Consider the following 23,737-nt stretch of genomic DNA (forward strand, 5'->3'; position numbering starts at 1 on the left):
TGCAGTTACCAGAAGTTGGGCGGTTCCAAGAGCCAGATGTGGCTCTGCCCCACGCAATCCGTCATGCAGGGTCCTAGGCTGCCAGGGTTCTGACCTCTTCAACATATGACTTCCAAGATTACCTTGGATATCAGCATCCACTGACGGGAGAAGAGAATGAGGGTTGTTCGTGGAAGTTTCTCTACCAGGCCTGGAAGTGGTGCAATCACTCCTGTATCCGTTTCCCTGGCTTGGTGTCCAGACGGCCATACCAAAGCGCAAGGGAGGCTGTGAAATACAATCTACTTACGTGCCCAACGCGACGAGTACAGTTAGGGTCATCTAGCAGTGTTTCAACCACTACCTAACACCCCCCAAGGAGATGGCTCCATATACTATCCAGGTACTCAGCTGACTTCAGTCCAGAATCCCCTGTGATCCCCTGCCCTCCTTCAGGTCTTGATTGTGGCTTTTTATTGTTTAGCAAACTGAACTTGAGATAAGTTATCTTGCTCCTGCACCTTGGGGTGCAGGGACAGAATAAACCGCATTAGCAAATCCCTTAACAGAACAGAGAACAGGAAGTGCAACCCTTGTGAAGGGGTTGGGGAAACTCCTCTGCTTAAAACTCCAAGGAACTCCCGTATCCGTTGTCCAGGGTCCCATCGGAAGCAGGTGCTAGGTCTCTACCTTCCTTGGGAGCTACACAGCTCTCTTAGCTTACTGTTGGCAAAAGTCTAGAGCACTGGGGGTTGGTCTGAAGGCTTGGAAGAGAGGCTGTGGCTTTTGAACTCCGGATTTGTGGTTTCTTTGGCAAAACAATGTCCTCCGTCACAGTGGCCTTCTGATTATCTGCTCCAGTCAATCCTCCGTTACCAGTAACCACACTCAAGAGTTCTTTCGTGTACACAGTCCTCAAGCATGACTTCATTTCCTTATACAACCTTGCATTCAAGGCCCCAAAGTTCTTAGCTCTATTCCTTTCCAGTTCGGCTTGCGACAAGCCAGTTCTTTCCGAAACTTTGGTCTTTCTCATAGTGTAAAAATCAACACACAAACATGAGTTTTCAACCCTTCCTCGTAGACCTGAACTTCGGGCTATGTAGTTAATGTAGTCACCCATCCAAGCTGCCACAGGAGAGTTTCAGTAGATGTTTTGCCACTGAATTTTAAAGGTCTCCTATTTTTCTAGCCTCCCTACATCAGTTTGCTTCCTGACCACCAAGACAGGGTCTTTTGGGTTTTTATGGTGACTATCCCATTTCAGTACCAATTTCTGTATCAGGATAGGCTAACCGCTGTAACATAACCCAAATGTAAGTAGCTTAACACAATAGAACCTTGTTTCTCCTTAACTAACATCCAAGTCAGTGGAGGCAGGAGGGCTCTTCACACTGTCATTCAGGAAACAGGCTTTCAGCATCTCTGCCATTTTCGCCCTGCTTCCAAGGTTGCCCTGGTCTACATTCAATTGGAAGATGATAGAAGAGAGAGTCGAGCTCAAGTGGTTTTTACAGGCCAGACCTGGAAATGGTACCTGTCCCTCCCTACACACAATCGATGAAAACCACGTAACTGGCCACACCTAGCTGAAAGAGACGGAAACCTAGACTAGCTCTGTGCGCGATAAGAGATTAACTAGCCCAGTTTTTGTCTCGGAAAGAATATCCACCTTCTAATGTCTGCTCAGGGGACAGAGTCTCGCCTTGACTCCCAATTACATATTCACAAATTGAGACCCCTCATTCTGAACTACTGAGAGTCAATTACTTGTTGAGGGTTGCAGGACGATCTCTTTTCTATCCTAAAGCTTGTAAATGCCGTATGTTTAATTTTTTACAAAAAAATGTTAAAGTAACATAAGATTAATGATTTTGAGATTAGTGAGTAACTTGGAAACACCTTTGAGGGGTTGGCCAATGTGGAGTCATTGCTTTGTCTATGGTTTGTATTGTGGGGTCTTGAGAAGATTTCAATGGACCTGGACCAGCTGGTATATATAGGGAGGAGCTTAGACAAATCCCCTCCCTTATCCTGTGACCATCCTTGCCTGTCTAATAAGAATGATGACAGCAAAGGCTACTTCTAGTTGGAGGTAAGAATTATGTTGCCATTCTTCAGATCTCAATCTTTTGATAACCATTTGAAAATGGTTATAGAGTGATACAAAATGTGAGACATAATTAGTTACTAGCAGAAAGAATTATGGGTCCTTGGCACAGAGAAAGGGGAATTCACTACATCTTTATGAAAACAAAAAACGGGGTAGTTGGGTGGCTCGGTCGGTTGGGTGTCTGACTTCAGCTCAGGTCGTGATCTCACAGTTGGGGAGTTCGAGCCCCGCATCGGGGTCTGTGCTGACAGCTCGGAGCCTGGAGCCTGCTTCTGATTCTGTGTCTCCCTCTCTCTCTGCCCCTCACCCGCTCACACTCTGTCTCTGTCTCAAAAATAAAGAAAACATTTTTTAAAAATTAAAAAAAAAAAGAGAGAGTGGTTTGGTTCCTCCTAGGGAGTTACTAAAAGCCGACATTTTCCCTTTTAGACTCCAGGTATCTGAAATCACAGAGCCCTGTGCTGGAAATACTCCACCCACACCCCACACCTGCTCCTCTCCGTTTTCCCCGAGAAGTCAATGGCAACATCATCCTTCCGGTTGCTCACTCCAAAACCTTGGCTCTTCTTTCTCAACCTACATCCAATCCATCCGAAAAAAACATATTCAAAATCCCATCGTTTCTAGAACCCCGGTCCCAGGACCCCTCACCTCTCGCCTGGGTTACCCCAGTGGGTCTTCCTGTCCACCTGCATTCTGTTCTTCCTTAACACAACAGCCAGCCCGCACCTCTCCTTAAAACCCTTCAGTGGGGCCCCTTCCCACTCGGATAAAAGCTGAAAGTCCTTACGATGTCTCCAAGGCCTCCTACCCACCTCTCCACCCTCCTCTCCTGCCTCCTTCCCCTCCTCACTCGTCTTCTGAGCCACCCTGACCTCCCTATTCCTTGAGCTCTTTCTCGCCCTCGAGCCTTTGGATTTGCTGTCTCAGTCTGGAATGCTCTTTCCTCCGACACCTTCGTGGCTTTTTCTCTCACTTCCTTCAGGTCTTTCCGCAACTCTCACCTCCGCAAAGGCCTTCTCTGGCTACCTGATCTGAAATTGAAGCCACCCACCCACCCCCTTCCGTGTCATTTCCCTTTCTTCTCCGAGGCACTAACCACAGCCTAACATCCTTGCATTTCGCTTCTTGTCTACTTCCTTTCTCTCCGTCAGAAAGAAACTGCGGGAGGGTAGGGATTGATGCCTGTCCTTCTCACCGCTGTATCCCCAGTGCCTAGAGCGGTGCCTGATGCAGAGCGGATAGTAAGTCCATGGGCGCCATCATGCTGCTGCGATTTCTCATCTCAAAGGCCCCGAGGGGCTGTCCCGTAAGTGGAGTGACATAGCAGAACTGGGCCTGAAACTGGGCCAGGCCACCGAGGTCAGTTTGCAGGCTTAGGAATTCTAGCCTAGGATGACTGCTGAGTTTGAGTTTAGCACAGATTTTGAAAGAGGACTTTTTTTTTTTTTTTTTTTTTTTTTTTAAGTAATCTCTACACCCAGTGTGGGGCTTGAACTCATGATCCCGAGATCAAGAATCGAATGCTTTTCAGACTGGGCCGGCCAGATGCCCTGAAGCAGTACTTTTTATCATACCCACATAGACAACTAATCTGGGACATAGGCAAACAGCACCCCTCAGCTGATGGTTGTGTAGGCTTTGACTATACTGTCCCATCCTTTACCTTCCTAGAATGGAAAAGCCCAAATCAGGTGTAAAGAGAAGTGACTTTATGTTGGGTCCCACTTCTCTTCCATCCTTTTATTCCTACGGCCAGCTACAAACGTTTTTTGCATCCCTATTGGATTAAAAATTAAGCAGAAGGTGGGGCGCCTGGGTGGCTCAGTCAGTTAAGCATCTGGCTTTGGCTCGGGTCACGATCTCGCGGTTCGTGAGGTTGAGCCCCGCGTTGGGTGAGCTTAAGCCCGGATTCTCTCTCTCCCTTTCTCTCTCTGCCCCTCACTCACTCGTGCTCAATCTCTGTCACAATAAAATAAATAACTTTAAAAAATTAAGCAGAAGACATTAATTCAACAAACATTGAGTATCATGTGCCAGACACAGAGTTGATGCTGTGAATACATCATCGCATGAACTGAGCAAAGACATAGAGTCCCAGGGAGCTTATACCATAGCAGTGTCTTTGAGGAGTGACGCCAATAAGAACATGACAGGTAGTAATAAACCCTACAACAAAAATTGAGTAGATTTCTATGTTGGAAGGGACTAGAGACTCCTTAGTGTTGAATAATCAAGGAGAAAGGTCTTCTGAGAAGCTAACATTTATTATATGTAAAAAAAAAAAATTTAGGGGCGCCTGGGTGGCTCATTTGGTTGAGCGTCCGACTTCGGCTCGGGTCATGATCTCTCGGCTCGTGGGTTCGAGCCCCGCGTCGGGCTCTGTGCTGACGGCTCAGAGCCTGGAGCCCGCTTCGGATCCTGTGTCTCCCTCTCTCTCTGCCCCTCCCTGACTTGCGCTCTGACTGTATCAAAAATAAATGAACTGTAAAAAAAATTTTTTTATTAAAAAAATTATTTTTATTTTTTTTTAAATTATTTTTAATGTTTACTCATTTTTGACACACAGAGAGAGACAGAGCATGAGCAGGGGAGGGGCAGAGAGAGAGGGAGACACAGGATCCGAAGCGGGCTCCAGGCCCTGAGCTGTCAGTCCAGAGCCCGACGCGGGGCTCTAACCCACGAACCGCGAGATCATGACCCGAGCCGAAGTCGGACTCTTAACCGACTGAACCACCCAGGCACCCCGGAACCATGCTCTTTACATCTCATAAGTGTGACCTCCTCTGTGCTTCATCTTACCTGGTGGAAGAAGAAACAGCACGGAGAAGGAGTACTCCTTGCTCAGAAGCCCAGCCGAGAAGTCGATCACTTTATTTCTATTCATGTTCCGTTAGAGAGAACTTGATGGGATAGCTGTGCCCACTACAGAGGAGGACGTAATCTGGCCCTGGGCCTGGCTACGACGCTGTCACTGTGGAGAGAGCGGATTTTGGCGAATAGCTGGGCGGCCTCTGCCACACTGGGGAAGAGCATCCCTGCACAGGTCCTCAGGTGTGAACGCACTAGGACGGCACAAGGGCTGGCACAGGTCCCGGCGCGCACCAGCCGAGGGCTTGGGAGATGAGTCAGGGAGAGAGGCTGGACCAATCAGCTGTGACCTTGGAGGCCAGAGAAGAGTCCGGATGTCCTTCCAGATGCCGTGACATGAAGATATGGAGGCGTTGAAGTTGGGAAGTTGGGGCGGCCGGGCGACTCAGCTGGTTAAGCGTCCAATTGTTGATTTCGGCTCACGTCACGATCTCAAGATTCGGGAGATCAAGCCCCACATGGGGCTCTGCACCGTCAGGGATCCTCTCTCTTCCCCTCTTTCTGCCCCTCCCCTGCTCGCTCTCTCTCTCTCTCTCTCTCTCTCTCAAAAATAAACAAACTTAAAAAAAAATAAACTAGGAGGTGGAATGACTTCCCAATTTTCACCAAACTGTCTTGCTGACTGGACAGTGATGAGGAAGGAACTGGATGTTCAACATTTAAAAAAATTTTTTTTTTTAATTTTTTTTTCAACGTTTTTATTTATTTTTGGGACAGAGAGAGACAGAGCATGAACGGGGGAGGGGCAGAGAGAGAGGGAGACACAGAATCGGAAACAGGCTCCAGGCTCCGAGTCATCAGCCCAGAGCCTGACGCGGGGCTCGAACTCACGGACCGCGAGATCGTGACCTAGCTGAAGTCGGACGCTTAACCGACTGAGCCACCCAGGCGCCCCTAAAATTTTTTAATTAAAAAAAATTTATTTTAGAGAGAGAGGGTAAGTAGGGGAGTAGGGCTGAAGGAGCAAGAGAATCTCAGGCAGGCTCCCTGCTCAGCATAGAGTCCGACACAGGGTTCAAGCCCACGCCCCTGGGACCATGACCTGAGCCGAAATTGAGAGTTGGTCACTCAACCGACTGAGCCACCCAGGTGCCCCTCGACATTAAAAAAAAATAGATTATTATTATTTTTAGCAATCTCCACACCCAACATGGAGCTCAAACACACAGCCTCCAAATCAAGAGTCACACGCTCTCACAACTGAGCCAGCCAGGTCCCCTGGATGTTCAACATTTTCAAATAAAATCACCTGGGCACACCTGGCTGGCTCAGTTGGTGGGACCTGCAACTCTTGATCTTAGGGTTGTGAATTTGAGCCCCACATGGATGTGGAAATGACTTAAAAATGAAATCTTTAGGGGCACCTGGGGGTGAGCATCCAACTCTTTATTTTGGCTCGGGTCATGATTTCATGGTTTGTGAAACTGAGTCCCACTTCAGGCTCTGCACTGACAGCTTGGAGCCTGCTTGGAATTCTCTCTTTCCCTCTCTCTCTGCCCCTCCCCTGCTTTTTTACCCAGTCCTAGATCTCTAGATCGTCTGCACTTGTGGGTGCCAGAGTTAAAGCATAGGAACCTGAGGCTTGCTGTGATGTACCCCCAGCCCCTCCAATCTCCCCTCTCAGGGACTCAGCTTCACAAGCCTGATGACCAAGGAAATATTTACTCCCTCCTCTAGAAACACGAATATATTTGCCTTGAGTTGAGGAGCCAGGGAGGAAATAGTCACTTAAACCACCCTCCATCTTCCCCCCCACCAAGTTTTTATCTAAATTCCACTTAGTTTGGGGGCTCCTGGGTGGTTCTGTCGGCTTAGCGTCCAGCTTTGGCTCAGGTCATGATCTCATGGTTCGTGAGTTCGAGCCCCACCTCGGGCTCTGGGCTGACAGCTCGGAGCCTGGAGTCTGCTTTGGATTCTGTGTCTCCCTCTCTCTCTGCCCCTCCCCTGCTCACGCTCTGGCTCTCTCTCTCTCTCTCTCTCTCTCTCTCTCTCAATAAATAAATAAATAAATAAATAAATAAATAAATAAAACACATTCCAGTTAGTTCACATTCCAGTGTAATATTTATTTCAGGTGTAGAGTTTGATGATTCAGCGCTTCCAAACAACACCCAGTGTTCATCACAAATGCCCTCCTTAATACCCATCACCCATTTAACCCATCCATCCCCCTGCCCACCCCTGCTTTAAAAAAAAAAAAAATTCTTAGAGAGAGCAAGCAGGGGAGGGGCAGAGAGAGAGGGAGACAGAATACCTAGCAGGCTCCGTGTTGTCAGCCCAGAGCCTGAGGCGGGGTTCCAGGGCATGAACTGTGAGATCTTGACCTGAGCTGAAATCAAAGTTAGACACTTAACTGAGCCACCCACGTGTCCCTGTTTGTTTGTTTTAAATGAGCCAGTCCAATGGGGCACCTGGGTGGCTCTGTTGGTTAAGCTTCTGACTTCAGCTCGGGTGATGATCTCGTGGTGTGGTCCGTGAGTTTGAGCCCCGTGTTGGGCTCTGTGCTGACAGCTCAGAGCCTGGAGCCTGCTTCGGATTCTGTGTCCCTCTCTCTCTCTCTGCCCCAACCCCCCTCACGCTCTCTGTCTCTCAAAAATAAATAAACATTAAAAAAAAACCTTTTGTAAATGATCCAGTCCAATGACCTTTCAAGGATGTGGCAGGATAAAGCTGCCAGACTTTTTTCCTATCTTTTTCCTCTCTGAGGCAGCGCACATCTTTGGAAAGAAGAGTAAAGACGAGCTGGTGGCCAAGTCTGTGGGCTTTCTGTGATGTGCCTTCTTTCCCAACTTCATCCCTCGCCTGATGGATTGTGCAGTTGGGAGGTCAGGACGATATTTAAAAGAAGAAGAAGAAGAAAGTCATCTTTCCTGTGACACTGATTTGGAAACTAAGACGGAGTGATTTGCCCGAGGCCTTAGCATGAGTCAACTGAGCGTCTCAACTCCTCATGCCTCAGAGTCTCATGCACTTTCCACATGATCAGCAGTCTTGTGCAATAAATGAAGGAGCTTCAATGACTCCCTATAACAAGATTGATAGGCATCCTGGGGTATTTAATTTTTTTTTCTGAGTTTTTTTTTTTAATGTTTAGTTCTTTTTTAGAGAGGTAGTGAGGGGTAGGGAGGGGAAGAGAGAGAGAGGGAGACAGAGGATCCCAAATGGGCTCCGTGCTGACAGCAGAGAGCCTGAGCTGGGGCTCGAACTCACGAACCACAAGATCATCACCTGAGCTGAAGTCAGATGCTTAACCAACTGAGCCACCCAGGCGCTCCTGGTTTTTTCTTTAGATAATCTCTACACCCAACAGGGGGCTCGAACTCACAACCTCAAGATCAAGAGTCACATGCTGTACCTTTTGAGCAAGCCAGGTGCCCCCTGAGTTGCCTTGTTGTTGTTTTTTTTAAATTTTTTTAATGTTTATTTATTTTTGAGACAGAGAGGGGGAGGGGCAGAGAGAGAGGGAGATACAGAATCCGAAACAGGCTCCAGGCTCCGAGCAGTCAGCCCAGAGCCCGATGCGGGGCTCGAACCCACGAACCGTGAGATCATGACCTGAGCCGAAGTCGGACGCTTAACCGACTGAGCCACCCAGGCGCCCCTGAGTTGCCTTGTTTTTGACAGGCAAGGGTGAATTCCATATTCGAGTTCTGGGCCTGGGGCAATTATCTGCGCGTGAACACGCCCTCGGCCCCTTCCTGTTCCTGCAAGAAGTCTTGTAAGACTGAAATGTGCCTCTCTTCTCCCACCCGCTTACCCATGCAGACCTTCGGTAAGTTTCTAACGAATGTTGTAAGAAGTTGAATGTGACCATCCCCCAAAGTATGAAGATGTAAACAACATGGCAGAAATGCCATCACAGGTATATAGCCAAGCAATAAACACATCCGTGGAAGCCATCACGCAGCCATGCCCAAGCTGCGAGTAGCCATTTATAGGAAGGTGGCGTCCAGCAGATGCTGCTGCCCAGAAGACGTCTTATTATTTAACAGCAGGGGAGAATCACAAAGTTAACTGGTTCCACTCTGGGCTCAGTGGATTCTCATGAGCCAGAGTTGGATCTGGTCGGGAGCTCACCCCAAGGTTATTAGCCTGGTCATTCAAGCAGTTTCCCTCCTACTTGCCACCAACACATTTGGACACATGACTGTTTCTTTCTTCATTCAAAGTAATGAGTCCTCTGTTCTCAGCCTTTTCTCTACCTGCCCAGCAACTGTAACGTCTTCTCCACCTGACATTCTATCTGAGCTCAGCTCCACGGAGACTGTTCTCGCCTGTTTTTCTGAGCTCAGGGCTAATAAGAAATGCCTTCAGCCGAGAGATTGACTTCTTTTCCTAAAGGGGTAGACCAAGCCCCTACAGGACCACCTGCTAGAACAGTACGAAGAAATGTAAAGGGCACTTTGACTCAGGATGCGAACGGTTCCCATCATCTGTACAGGGGTTGTTGTGTGAGAATACAGGAGACGAATGTAGGTAAAGCACTTAGTTCAGCGCATGGCACGTAGTCAGTACTCATTACTCATCGTCATCATCGTCATTAGTATGAAGAACTCTTGACCTAGATCCTGAAGTGGTAATAGAATGCAGTTTCTCAAGTAGTTCTCTTTCATTTTCTTGACATGTAATTATGTCCCCTTATTCAGTGACAGAAAAATCAATGGGCTCCTGGCTGGCTAGGTTGGTGGACCATGAGACTGTTGATCTTGGGGTTGTAAGTTCAAGCACCACGTTGGGGGTAGAGATGACTTAAAAATAAAACATTAAAGGGGTGCCTGGGTGGCTCAGTCGGTTAGGTGACTGGCTATGGCTCGGGTCATGATCTCACAGTTCGTGAGCTCGAGCCCCGTGTCGGGTTCTGTGCTGATAGCGTAGAACCTGGAGCCTGCTTCAGATTCTGTGTCTCCCTCTCTCTCTGTCCCTCCCCTGCTCGTTCTCTGTCTCTGTCTCTCAAAAATAAATAAAAACGTTAAAAAATGGAAAAAAGAATGAAATACTAAAACAAAAAACAAAAAGGCAACAACAAAAACATAACTACCACCATCTTGGATCTCTCCTGGGGAAACTGAGGGATGGAGAGGGAACTTTTGGTTGTGTATGGGGAGGGGTCCATTTAGGATAAGCTGTAGAATCAGTGCTTTGCATCTGTGCTGGGGAGACCAGGTTTGGGAGGCTGAGAAAGGTATGCCCGGACAAAGAGGGAAAATATAGGGAGCTGAAGTTGAGAATTGGGGTGTCTTCAAATAAAGAGGGTGCTGATCATTCCACAACATACAAATATCAAATCATTATGTTGTAGACCTGAAACTAATGTTATTTGTCAATTATATCTCAGTTTCATAAAGTGAGACAAAAAAGGATATAGATTGACTTTTTTTGTTCGAGAGAAAGAGAGAGAGCGAGCGAGCACAAGCAGGGAAGAGGGGCAGAGGGAGAGGAAGACAGACAATCCCAAGCAGGCTGCAAGCTCAGCATGGAGCCGGACACCGGGCATGATCCACGAGCCTGGGATCGTGACCCGAGCGGAAATCAAGAGTGGAACGTCAACCAGGTGCCCCAATATGTTGACTTAAAAAAAAAAGAAATGAAAAGAATGAAAAGGCGGGACTAATGGATGCATCAGGGTATGTTTATTTGGAGACCAAATGAGCTAAGTGAGCCAGGTAGGAGACTGAGAACTCTAAGTGTGGGTGGCTTTAAGAGATGGGGAATTGGGGGGATGAGGGGAATTGTTAGGGTGGGTTTCAGGGCGGAGGCAGTTGGGGCCCCCAGGGTATGTGACCCCACCGAAGGAGAGCTGGGATATGGGTAGCAATCAATGGGCTGTGGGTAAGAATCAGAGTGGGTGTTGGGACAGAAGGGGAAGTGCGGAGGGTGTGTTTTGTTGGTGGGGAGGAGCACCCGGGACCTGAAATGGCCTTAAAATTTAGGACTGGGCGTGAGGGTGGGGAACTGAGGAGACGGACTGGCTTCTAGGGGCGGGTGAGGGCCAGGGCAGCCAGAGAGGGCCAGAGGGTGGGTGGGGGGGATCTCTGGGTAGGTCGAGGTGGGGGTGCCCGGGTCTCCAGGCTGCCGGAAGCCAGGGGCCCTGGGTCTCTGGAGTGAGGGGGGGGCGAGGGGGAGGGGGTCTCACGACCCCAGGCATGGCAGGGGCCTCTGGGCCGAGGAAAGAGAGGGTCCAGGTGGGGTCTGTGGGCTGAGGGATGTCGCTGGCCGGCGGGGGCGGCTTGTCCGGATCCCCGAGATCTGTGGGGGGCTCCGCGGGCCCCGGCCGGAGGGGGTGGAGGGGCTCGGGGTCGCTGGGGAGGGCCGGGAGACCTGGGTCCGTGGGCCGGCAAGGGCAGGGCGGGGGGCCCAAGGTCTGCGGGGACCCGGGGGTCCCCGGGGTTAAGGGGCTCCCGCGGACCCTGGCCCGAGGGGCTGTGAGCCGACAAGGGCCGGGGCGCGGGGGCCCGGGGTCTGCGGGGGTCCCGGGCGACCCCGGCCGGAGGGGCTGCGGGCCCGGGGACGCGGACGCGGGGTCCGGCGGGTCTCCGGGCGCGGGCGCCCCAGCCCGGCCGCCGGCCTTGGCGCCGCCCCGCCTGACATCAGTTCCTGCCGCCGCCGCCGCCGTCGCCGCCGCCGCCGCCGCGCACAGCCCGCGGCCTCTTCCCCGCCGGCCGCGCTCCGGAGCCGCCTGGCCGCGGCGGAGCGAGGGGCCGGGCGAGGCGAGGGCCGGGCGGCGGGCGCCGGGCCCCGCGGCCGGCACGACGGAGCCCCCGCACGGCCGGCGGCAGCGGTTGGCGGCGGCCCCGGGCCCCCGGCGCGGGAAGCGGCGGCGGCGGGGCGGCGGCGGCGGCGGGGGCGGCGGCGCCATGGAGCCGCGGGAGGTGAAGGACCGGATCCTGGAGAACATCTCGCTGTCGGTGAAGAAGGTGAGCGCGGCCCGCTCCCCGCGGCCCGGCCGACCCCCCGCCGCCACCCCCAGCCCCACGCCCCGACCCCACCCGGCGCCCCCTGCTCCCCTCCCCCCTCCGCGGGGCCGGGGGGGGGTGTCCGTCCTGTCCCCGGGGGCTCGGGGACACCGCCCTGCCCCCTGTGCGACCCCGGGAGCCGCCGGGAGCCCCGGGCGGGTGCCGGGGAAGCGGGGGCCGCTCACGTGAGCGCCGCGGCCTCCCAGCTATTTTTAAAGAACAAAGTTGAGGTCAGCATCCCCCAGAGCTGCCACCGGCCGAGGGGGCCCTCCCTGCGTCACTCCGCGGGGCCGCGACACGCCGGTCCCCCTCCTCCCCCACCCCCCCACGCCGCCCCGCAGCGCAGGTCTGCGGGGCCTCCCGGGGCTGGCACCTCGGGGCGCGGCGGCCGGGCATAAGCAGCCTCCCCTCCTCCCGGTTCTGGGTTCAGGGCGACGTTGCCTCCGGTCCTGGGAAGTTCCTTGCCTCGTCTTGCTCAAGGATGGCAGTGCGAAGAGGCTCGTTTCAGGGTTGGGCCCGAGGACCCCAAGTGCCAGGGGATTGCGGTTTGGAGGGTGACCCGCGGAACTTGGTGGCACGCACGGGCACCCTGCTGCGTGGGGGCTCCGTGCGGTAGACATCGCTGCCCAGGCTGCCCGTAGGAAAAAATACTACTTAGGAAGCCTATGTCACTGCCTGTGTGAGGAAGTCAGCAGGGTCCTGTCCTCTTAACACCAAACCTGAATTGACAGTCATTCGAAGAAGGTGGTTGGATTTTTTTCCCCCCTAATTTGAGTTCCTGGCTCACCTGATAGTCTCGGAAACGAGGAATGATTTGGGGGGTTGGAGGGAGGAAAGGTTCGTTCATCAGATTATTTTAGTTCAACAAACCAAAATGAAGACAATTGATGAAATCAACGATTGTATTTAAATAGCCCCCCCCATTACAGGACACTTAAATTCCTCAAAAGTAACATAGGTAAGCAATTTTACCTTTCATGGAGATCGATGTGGCTTAAAAGAAAAGTGAATTCAAAGTGCTCTCCCTGAAATGTTCCTCTAAAAGCACAACTGAAAGGAACATTGCAGACATCCAACAGGAGTTATATTTACTTTGCCCGAGCTTTGCTAATGCAGTCGGGGTATAGTTTTCGCTTACTCAAAGAGTGCGGGGTAAGCAAATACTTTATTAAAAAGCGATAGATCTTTCGTCATGGAAGACAAAGGAAGACCTTTGGGGTTTCTTTTTTTTTTTTTTTTTTTTAATGTTTATTTATTTGAGAGACAGAGCATGAACGGGGGAGGGTCAGAGAGAGAGGGTGATACAGAATCCAAAGCAGGCTCCAGGCTCCGAGCTGTCAGCACAGAGCCCCGACACGGGGCTCCGACTCACAGACCGGGAGATCGTGACCTGAGCGGAAGCCGGAAGCTCAACCAACTGGGCCACCCGGCGCCCCGACCTTTGGGGTTTCTAACCTAATCTGGGCCTCTGTGGCTTCTGGTGGGCCAAGCGCTCGGTCTCTGGATTTCCAACAAACGAATGGGGAAGTCCTGGGTAGAAAGGGGGCCGGCATGGACCCTGTCATGTGTGTGGCATGGAGATTCACTCTGTGAATCAGGCTGCCGTCCATGAAGGAGGTGGGTGCACTTGTTGAGATTCTTGTTCCTGTACGCGTTGGACAAGAGCGTTTTATTGAGCCGCGACGCATGCCCGAAGGTGGAAGACCCACACTAGAAACTGGAAAGCCAACCAAAGGCGTGACTAGCATCACAGTTAAGAACGTGGGTTCTGGAGTGGGGCTGTCTGGGCTGAACCCCTGGCCTGCCTATGAGTAACCGTCTAACCTTAGGTACGTTCCTTGACCTCTCCATGCCTCATTTTTCTCATCTATAAAGCAGGGATAAAGTTAGGGTTGTTGTGAAGAGAATATCTATAGAATGAGAGCGTATCTACAGAGTGGTTAGCAGGGCGCTCAAGCCAGTCTTAGTAAGCTGTCTTAGCCTGTTTGGGCTGCCATAGCAAATTACCATAGACTGGGTGGCTTATAAACGACAGACATTTCTTTGTCACAGTTCCGGATGCTGGAAGCCTGAAAACGTGGCTGCGTTCTGGTGAGGGCCCCCTTCCGATTGCGGGGTGCTCACTTCTCCCTGTGTCCCCACGTGGGGGAAGCCGAAGGGAGCTGGGTCTCTGTTATTAGGGCATTAATCCCCTGCGTGAGGGCTCGTGACCTCAGCACCTCCCAAAGGTCCCGCAAAATGGGCTTGCTGATCCTTTTATAAGGATGTTGCATGAAGCAAATGAGATGTGTATTTCTGCAAAAAAGATCCGTTGTGTATTATTATGTTTGCAGAGGGCATTGTAGAACTTTTTATCAAAATAGAGCATAGCTACAGAAAATAGCATATACTTACACTCCTAAGGGTGCAGCTGAATGAGTTCACACAACATGAACATATCCACATATCCAACACCTAGATTGAGAAACAGAGCATAACCATCATCCAGAAGCCCCCCCCCCCCCCGCCCTTGTTCCTCTCCCAGAAACTACACCTCCAGGTGTAGCCACTGGCCCCAAGCAGTGTTGTTGAGCTCAGTTCTTCTGACACCTAGGTTTCGTGGTCAAGAATATGCACTGTCATACTGACAGTGACATAGCTGTTATCCCGCCTGGATCCAGGCGAACCTGTGTTTTGATATGAAGGCAGGGTTTCTGGGGGTTAGAGAGAATTCCAGAGTTTAACGGCGCAGTTAAAGGAAAATAGTAACAATGAAAAGCAAGCTCCACGTGTTCTGGAAAGGGAGAGAAGGCAGAAACATCCCCGGTGCAGATAATAAAGCCTGCAGTTGCTGATTCGTTAATGGAGAGATGTCCGAGTCAAAGACAGAGTTGGCATTTTGAATTGGCATGTGGTTCTACTAGATAGCATCTACTCCAGGGGAGGGAAGGCAGTGGTTTCCATGAGAGTTTTTTGTTTTTGAGAAGCCTGAGTGTCTGATGCATACATGTGCAGCGTGAGTAAGAAGCAGCCTCTGTCCCCCAACAGTCTGTGCGTTGGTTGGTCTGGGTTTGAGTTCTGGCTTTGGCACTGACCTCCTTGACCCTGGCAAATTATCAGACCTCCAGGAGCCTCAGCAGTCAGGACTCCCCCAGAGTGTTGTCGTGAGAATTGAATCACAGGAGATAATACACTTCAATCACTGAGCACAATACGTGGCTCATGACAAGGCCTCCCTAAAATACTAGCTACCCTTACCACTAGCAGGTGTCTATGTGAACGCTGCAGTTCGCTCCCGTGGGATTTGCAGCCAGTGTCTCGGACTACGCTTCTCTGTTTCTTCCCGCCCGGGGTGTGTCAAACTTTTTCATAAAATGCCAGGTAGTAAATATTTTCAGCCCACGTGGTCTTTGTTGCAACTACTCAGCGCTGCCCTTGTAGCTCAAGAGCAACCACAGACAATCCGTCCGTATATGAGAGTAACTCGATAAACCTTTATTTGCCAAAGCAGGCTGCGTGCGTGCGTGCGCACGTAGAAAGCCTTCCTCAGGGTAGGCTAGGGGTCGCTTTTGGAGAAATCGGTGGGACCGGTCCTACAGTTAATCAAATCTCGATTATAACTGTGTTTCTGTGTGTTACACCAGGCCCGTGGAATCAGTATGGACATTCGTAGATCCCAACATGTGTCCATGTATTTGGTTTTTCAAAAATATTTACTGGGTGTCCCCCAGAAGTCCCCAGGGTCCCAGGCCCTAGGAGGGTAGCAGGGAGCAAGGCAGATAAGATCCATGGAGTGGATACTTCTGGGAGAGAGGCAAGTTGATGGTTCAATAGACAAACCATTGCAAAGAGGATTCCAGGTCGTGATTAGTGGTCTGAAGGCATTAGGCAGGATACAGAATTGGCAGTGGAATTTGCCATAGAGGAGGTGACCGGAGAAGACTGACCTAAGGAGGTGATGTCGCATCCAATAAGGGACACTGACTAGGGTTAGAGAATGAGAGAGCATTCTAAGAAAATGAACAGTTGTTTTTTTTTTAATTTTTTTTCAACGTTTTTTATTTTTGGGACAGAGAGAGACAGAGCATGAACGGGGGAGGGGCAGAGAGAGAGGGAGACACAGAATCGGAAACAGGCTCCAGGCTCCGAGCCATCAGCCCAGAGCCCGACGCGGGGCTCGAACTCCCAGACCGCGAGACCGTGACCTGGCTGAAGTCGGACGCCTAACCGACTGCGCCACCCAGGCGCCCCGAACAGTTGTTTTTAATAAGCACAAAAAGAGGGGTCCCTGGGTGGCTCAGTTGGTTAAGCATCTGGATTTCAGCTCAGGTCATGATCTTAACGGTTCGTGGGATCGAGCCCCATGTGGGGCCCTGCACTGAGAGCACAGAGCCTGCTTGGGATTCTCTCGCTCTCTCTGCGCTTCCCCTGCTTGCACTCTCTCTCAAACTAAATAAACTTTTAAAACACACAAAGAGCTCAGAAATATGTAAAATAAAAAGTAAGTGCCCCCCGTTCTCTGTCTCCTCAGCCTCAATTCTGCTTTCCTTAAACAGGGTGAATAAATGGACTTTAATAAAGTAACCTTCCAGGGAATGAACACTCCTGGGTCATCCCAACTTTCCCTCATCTGGGACAACATAGGTCTCCCGCCCACCTCAGTTTGGGCACACACGCTGTCCCTCCGGTTTAGGTCCCGAGTGAGGTTGTGTTTCTGGCCAGGCACCGCGAGCAGGGGTCTCCCAGCCCGGGGCCTAGCCCGGGTGCAGCTGAAAGGCTGGTGAGGGTGGTGGGCTTTTTCTCCCCAGTTTCCCCACCCTTCAAATGGGTTAGATGTGCCAGCACGTTAAAAATTAGCTAGGGCAGCTGATTTCTAGAGAGGTCCTTGTGTGTAGATACATGTGGGAGGTATACTGACCATTGGGTTTCAATCAATAGTTTTGTTCTCTCAGGCTTCGTGGAAAAACTCTTAAGAGTTTAAAAATCTGAAGCGTTCTGGGGCGCCTGGGTGGCGCAGTCGGTTGAGCATCCGACTTCAGCCAGGTCACGGTCTCGCGGTCCAGGAGTTCGAGCCCCGCGTCAGGCTCTGGGCTGATGGCTCAGAGCCTGGAGCCTGTTTCCGATTCTGTGTCTCCCTCTCTCTCTGCCCCACCCCCGTTCATGCTCTGTCTCTCTCTGTCCCAAAAATAAATAAATGTTGAAAAAAAAAAAATTAAAAAAAAAAAATCTGAAGCGTTCTGAAAATCCCCAGTGACCCGAGTCGCTGGGGCAGAGATCCAAATAAAATAGTATCCACACACACATTTTATAAACTGAAGTGCTCGGGGTCGGGCTGCTTCTCCTGCCTCTTCCCCTGCGTGTGTCCTGATGTTGGCAGTAGCTGTTCTGGGCTCCTTTCCTCTCTCCCAGGACGGAGGCTATCCAGGGAGGGACCCGCAGGCCCCCAAGCAGGAACCACAGAAGCATGCTCCCGACCCTTTGAGTGACCCCACCCACACCCAGCACTAGATGCTGGGACGGCCTTTTCTGAGCCCTGCCCATCCAGTGTTTTTTATTTTTTTTTTATTTGAGTAATCTCTACACCCAACACGGGGCTCGAACTCACCACCCCAAGATCAAGAGTTGCATGGTCTTTTGACTGAGCCAGCCAGGCGCCCCCTTGCCCCTTTCTTTTAATTGTTTTTTTTTGTCTTTTCAGTTTTAAGATATGGTTTTCCTTCTACAAAATGCGTCTCTAACATTAGGTTTCTGTTTGAAGTCTTGTGACATTGTGGGTCTCTCCATCCCATCAAAGAACACCCCGGGCCCTCTCTTTCTCCGTGGCTTTTGGCTCTTGGCTCTTAGCTCTTGGCTCTAGCGTGAGGCCCATCCAGACTGAAAGCCCCGTTGGATGATTGGAGGCCGGGCAGAAACTCACCTGCACCCGGGGTTGGACAGAAGCCAGGTGGCCATGTGGCAGCAGCCGGCCCCCTGTTGAGTTGGGGGCTACAGCAGTGGCTGTGTTGTCACTCTGTGGTACGGCTAACACTCTGGAGTTCAGCTGGAGGGGTGGTGACTCCTGCGGGTCCCCCTCGGAGCTCATCCAGCTGGAGCCCAGTGTGACGAGAAATTGCCAGCAAAACTGAAAATCTGCTGCTAGCCAGCAGAAACGTTTGGTCTGAAAACCAACGTGGAGCGGTCAAGACAGGTTTGAACGTGGAAGGCAAGGGGCAGTATTTGGAGCATGGATGCTGCAGGAAAAAGGCTGCCACTTGTAGGTACCGTGGGGCTCTGGGGTGGGTCGATCTCCCCCTCGAGTCCTTGGTGCTCACCTCGAGCATCAGGATTCGCCACCATGGCAGGAGGATGATGCCACTGAAGCTGGCGGTGCTCTTAGGTCCGAGGAAAGCAATGGGGCTCTTCTCCGGGGTGGTGGGGGAGGGCTTGCTGAGAAACCACGAAGCAGGTGTCTGAGGTTGGGACCTGGAAGTACCTAGCAGTGTAGAGCAGCCGTGTCCGGGCCCCTGGCTCTCCTCCGTGGGAGTCTGAACGAGGCAGCGGGGCCGGTTGGTTTGGGGGAACTTTCCTTTCCAGCCCTGTAGCTTACTGCTGCGCGCTTAAGGTGTGAACATCCTAGAACTTCCCCTGGAGGCAGGAGGACAAGGACCATTTGTGGGAGAGTCCCTTTGTCTGGAGCTCAGTCCCCTGTCTGAAAGCTCATGTCGTTGGTCTATTGGTTATTGTGGTTATCCAGGGTCCCGAGGATGCCCGCTCTGTCTTGCTAGCAGAGCAGCTGGCCCTGACACGTACCCATTCTTCCCTATTTTGTGTGTTTGTAATGTATCTTTCCCCCCTTTTCTTGAATGCTTTACAAGCATTATAGAAATACATAAGGTGGGGTGCCTGAGGGGCTCAGTCGGTTGAGCGTCTGACTTCAGCTCAGGTCATGACCTCACGGTTTGTGAGTTTGAGCCCCGCGTCGGGCTCTGTGCTGACAGCTCAGAACCTGGAGCCTGCTTCAGATTCTGTGTCTCCCTCTCTCTCTGTCCCTCTCCCCCTCATGCTCTGTCTCTTTCTCTCAAAAATAAATGTTAAAAAAAATTAAAAAAAAAAAGAAATACATAAGGAAGTATTAGTTTCCTAGAAACACTTCTCTCCCATGATTCGCTGTCTTAAAGAGTTGGGACTCACAGATTCTGAGAAACCTGGTAACCTATGAGAACGAGAAAGGGACTAACGTAGACTTGAAATCCACAAAAATCTCCAGACTTAAGTAAGTAGTCAACCTCTGTTCACGCTTTCTCCCCGGGTTCTTTATTTTGGGTGTCACAGACTGCCGAGGCACGAAATGCCCAAGTGTATAGGAGGCAGCGGGGTAATGATCCCAGAGGAGTCCCTCCATTGAGTTTCTTCAGCACCTGCCCATTACACGCATTTCCTCAGTCAGGCTGACGACAAACTTGCAGGATAGGCCACGGGCCCTATCTCATACCTGTGGGAGATGAGGCGTAGAGAAGGAACTTGCCAGGCTTGTGAGGCTCATAAAGAGCAGAGCTGGGTTCGAACCATGTTTCTGGCTGTTGCTCTTTTCGTTTCTCTGGGCCTTTTCCATCCCCATGATGTCTGTCTTGAAACTATAACAGATGATCAAGCCACCCTCTCAGTCCTCCTTAAGAGCACGTGTCCGTTGAACAAATAATTGCTGAGTGACCGTGACGTGCTGGGTGCTCTTCCAGTCACTAGGATCCGGCAGTGACGAGAACCCACCAAACCCCTGCTCCCTGGGGCTGCCACTGTAGAAGAGAAGACAGCCAGTCAACAAATCACAATGGCTGCCCTTTAATAGTCATTACAGATTTGTCGTCCATGGAGTTGTTGTCATCCCTCTTGACCCTGTATTGACGTTTCCAGCCCCTCGTCTCTGACTGTATTGCACGGACCATGGGATGGAGGCACAGGTCCCCCCAGTGTCCTCAAAACCTCGTGTTTTGATTTCGACAGTGACTTGGTGCCATTTTCCGTAGCCACAAAATGGCTGTCGGGTGAGGGACGCGTTCGTGAGGTCGTGTTGCAGGTACAGCAGAGGAAAGGGGAAGTGAAAGATGAATGCAGGGCCAGGGGGCGCCCCCAGGCTTTGAAAGACTAACTGAACGGAGGCTTTGAGAAACTCCCTTCTTCCTGCCAGTGTGCCACACGTCAGTGTCCTGACGACCCTGGCCCGACCGTGGAGCCCTGAGAACACAGGTCCCCAGCTCCATCCCAGTGGTCAAAGTGTGTGCCGCGTGATCTTTCTGGCCATTGGTTGGCTTCTAGTGGTGTTTGCCTAGCGACCTCTTAGCAGAGACTCCTCCCATTTCGGTCCCTACTTTGAAAGGAGTCCTCAGTCCCACCCGCCACAAGCAGTCGCGCCCGGTGCGGTGTTGAGAGGCAGAACAATTATAGTACCTGGGGGCTCGGACACTCCTCCCCTAGGAAAGAGAAGCATTTACCTTCTTTTGGAAACCATATTTCATCAAATTACCCAAAAGATCTGTGCCTAACAAGGCCAGTCGCCTTCTGTTCACTGTTTCAACACCCCAAAGAAAGCAGTAAAAAAAAAAAAAGGAATCCGCAGAATTCAAGTACCTGCTTTTTTTAGCTTTTCCCCCCTGCATATCTTTCCATGAGCTGCCAATAAAGCAGAGAGCTCGCCAACTCTCCAGCAAAGGGGCTAATGAGCAGCGACTTGGGTAGTGGGAAAGGAAGCGGTATAATTGGGCGTATTTAGTAGCAAATAAATGGTTAAGAAGCATTGATTTCACTCATCTTGCTCAAGAAACAGTGCACGCTTGCGGCAAACAAACAGCACACCCTTCGTGGTGACCCTCCGTGTGGGGCCAGTCAGTCCTAGGATGGCACCCAGCCCGGGCACAAGCTCTTCCTGGGCAGGGGCATTGGCAGAAGGACAGTGTTTCTCATGCCCCCCAAGAAATCAGGCTGATCATTTCTGAACTGCAGGATCTCTGGCTCCTTACGTAGCATTTGCCGGTTCTCTGGTTCTATAATCTAATTGTAACTGACGGTCATTGGGAATGAAGTAGTTTTCAGGCTAAGGTGGGGTGGGATCTCAGGTTAGGGATTTTCAAATCAGGAGAGTGAATCAGAAGCTCTGCGGTTGCCTGGGGTTGGTGGAGTGTTCAACACGCGGAGGGCCAGAGCCTCTGTTCACACACTCATGTTGTCTAGGAGGGAGGCACTTAAGACCTTCCTGACGTTGTCCCCAGACCCCTAACTCCCATTCTGCAGAGCCCTGGGAATGGCCCCGGGCCCCTTACTGCCCTGCCTTCCTCAGTAGGACATTGGGATGAGCGCTTCCAGACGGTTAGGGCAGGTACTCCCGAGAGTCGCTTTATCCTCAGGTGGGAGGGAAGCAGAAGGGGCTCCAGGAACAGCTACTAGCGGGATGTCTGAGCTCACCTGGCCTGGAGGGGCAGGAAGTGTCTTCGCCTCCCTGGGCCCCGATCTCCCTGCCGACAGAATGAGGATTCTGGCTGAGAGACGATTCTTCTGATCTTCCGCGTGTATGGTAGTCAAACTTTGATTCACTGACAGCCTCCCTCGGACCAGCACCCCCCCCCCCCCAACCATGGAAGCCCCCAGGAAACTCTGCCGTGTAACCAGGTGATTTCTACGGGTGCTTGCACCCTTGGGTTCCAAAATTCTTCAGCCTGGCCAGGACCAGCCTTGCCTTAGACTCCAGTGGAGATTCCGCACAGAGAAGCTGTCGGCCCTGGCCTTCCATTCCTTGGATCGGGCATTATTATTCTTAAGAAGTTTTGCTGAGACTTACAAGACTCCAGTTTGCCTGCCTTGTTTGCGTGTTTGCTGGTTTATTTTTGAGGGAATGCAGGATGAGCCTTCTCTTCAAATCCATGAGTCTGTGCCTGCAGCCAGTGCAAAATGCTCATGCGAGACCAGCGTGGGACTCCCCGGGGGGGGCATTGGGTGGTTCTAACCCCACCACCTCTTCTTCAGTGGTCTCTGCTGGGGATGAACCCTCGTGGGGTCCCTCTCCCGGGGGAGTTCAGGCATCAAGGCTTAGGGGCACCCCAACACCAAAGGTGGGTAATAAGCGGTAGCACATGGCTTGACCTCGGCCTTTCCTCTGAGTTTCTGCCTTGGAAAGAAGAGCCGGTGTCTGAGAGGGCCACAGGGCCACTTTGACCCGGCAGTGGTCACACTGTAAATAGAATTCCAAAGGCGAGGCAGGCAGTGCCCTCTCGTTTTCCTTAAGACTCGTCCCTCGCCCAAAGCGCACCCGCAACAGCATCAGGTGAGAGGCAGCTCGGGGATCAGGTGGCCCTGCAGCTCAGGGGGCTCAGAGTTTGAGTCGAGCTCATGTAACCAGGGCCATCATGGATTTCATTTATAAAAGAGGTGAGTTGAAGTCAGGTATCCGTCCACGCTTCGCTCCGTGGGATTTTCCTGCTTTTGGATCTCCACCTCCTGGACTGCCGAGGCTGTTCTAAACATTCTGTGGTCTAAATATACCTGGTCTCCATGGAGCCCACAGGGCGGCTGCTGTTGCCTGGGGAGCAGAGGAACCAGATTCTCCTGTGCTCTGTGTGCTAAGCAGGGAGGGAGCAGGCCCGGCAGGGAGCCCCGCATGGTCAGGCAGTTCCCAAAGACACGTTCACAGCCCTGTGTCTGTCCCACCTTGTGGACTCTCCTACCCTTGTTGGGGCAGGGATTCTTATCCAGCTCTGTAAATAGGGGATGGGGGACCCTCCCCCAGCCCTCCCGCTGCCCTGCCCCGTACAGCCTGTGAGTAGGTAGCAGTTAGATTCCAGACCTCCCATCTGTTTGCTCCGGGGCATCTCGGCCACCTTGGTGCGGACTGACAGAGAGAGAAAGGCACCTGTAACCGTCTTATTTTCCTTTGGTCATTTGTAATCTTTCATGGCTACCTTTGAGTTAACCTATTAGGAACCAGTTCTGGAAGGGTTTCTTGGTGCCAACCACAGAACTAGAAATTGTTTCTCAGTTGTGTGTCTATAAGAGAGCGAGGAGACAAAGAAAGCCGGCTGCCACGCAGAGCAGGGAGTGGGACTAACCCGAATTAAAATGCCCCGAGTCAGGCATTTCTCGGCCTGCTGGAGTGTGCCACCCACATTTCCCAGCAGCCACGGGGTCTGGCACGGTCTCGTGATGGCCGGTCTTCCCAGGGTGCTCCGCAGGGAGCACCGTATCCTGGCTTTGAGAGAGTGGCTGGGCTGAGCCCAGCGCTCCCCGGGCCTGCGCACACCTCCAGAATCAGAAGCAGGGAATCCAGGGCGTGGTCTGGGAACATGCCTGACTTAAAGGACTTTAGGGAGACCGTGGCTTTAAAAAAATTACTTTAAATCTTAGTCCCTCTCTTCGTTCTCAGCTGACCTTGCTTAGTTTTGATGTTCCCCTTTGATGGGAACGGTTGGTCCTGCCACCTTCAAGCACACCTGCCCACTGCGTCTGGCTTCCCATCAGCACCACCCTCCCCTGGGGTGGTGGGTGCCATCCTGTCTTTCCTGTTCAAGGCCTCGACTCCTTTACTCCACCTCCATTTCTTTGCCACTCTTTCGGCAAAACCGGTCAAAGGAGTTTTCTGTATTATTGTCTCCTCTCCTCCCTCCCTTCCTCCTTTCTCTTCCCCTCTCTCTTTCTTCGAACCCAGACTAGGCAGTATGGTATACTGAAGTCCATGGAAAGCGCTTACCATCCCATGGGCTATTTTGTGACAGCGTACTCCTCTGTTATTTTTGTTTATTTTTATTTACTTTGAGAGAGAGCACGCGACGAGCAGAGGAGGGGCAGAGAGAGAGAATCCCACGCAGGCTCCGCACTCTCA

The 23,737-nt window shown here is 51.8% G+C and overlaps 1 protein-coding gene across 2 annotated transcripts in view; it reads left to right on the forward strand.

Annotated features, from left to right (window-relative positions):
* Window positions 1–11,151: 11,151 nt before the first annotated feature.
* PLEKHM2 (pleckstrin homology and RUN domain containing M2) overlaps window positions 11,152–23,737 on the forward strand; it is a 35,904-nt gene continuing 23,318 nt past the window's right edge. For both annotated transcript variants that reach the window (XM_043573835.1, XM_043573836.1), the window contains exon 1: window positions 11,152–11,877. In XM_043573835.1, the coding sequence (XP_043429770.1) occupies window positions 11,167–11,877 (711 nt within the window). In that variant the 5' untranslated portion in view covers window positions 11,152–11,166. The remainder of the gene's footprint in view (window positions 11,878–23,737) is intronic.

This window comes from Prionailurus bengalensis, chromosome C1 (genome assembly GCF_016509475.1).
Source record: "Prionailurus bengalensis isolate Pbe53 chromosome C1, Fcat_Pben_1.1_paternal_pri, whole genome shotgun sequence".
In the NCBI taxonomy this organism is placed as follows: domain Eukaryota; kingdom Metazoa; phylum Chordata; class Mammalia; order Carnivora; family Felidae; genus Prionailurus; species Prionailurus bengalensis.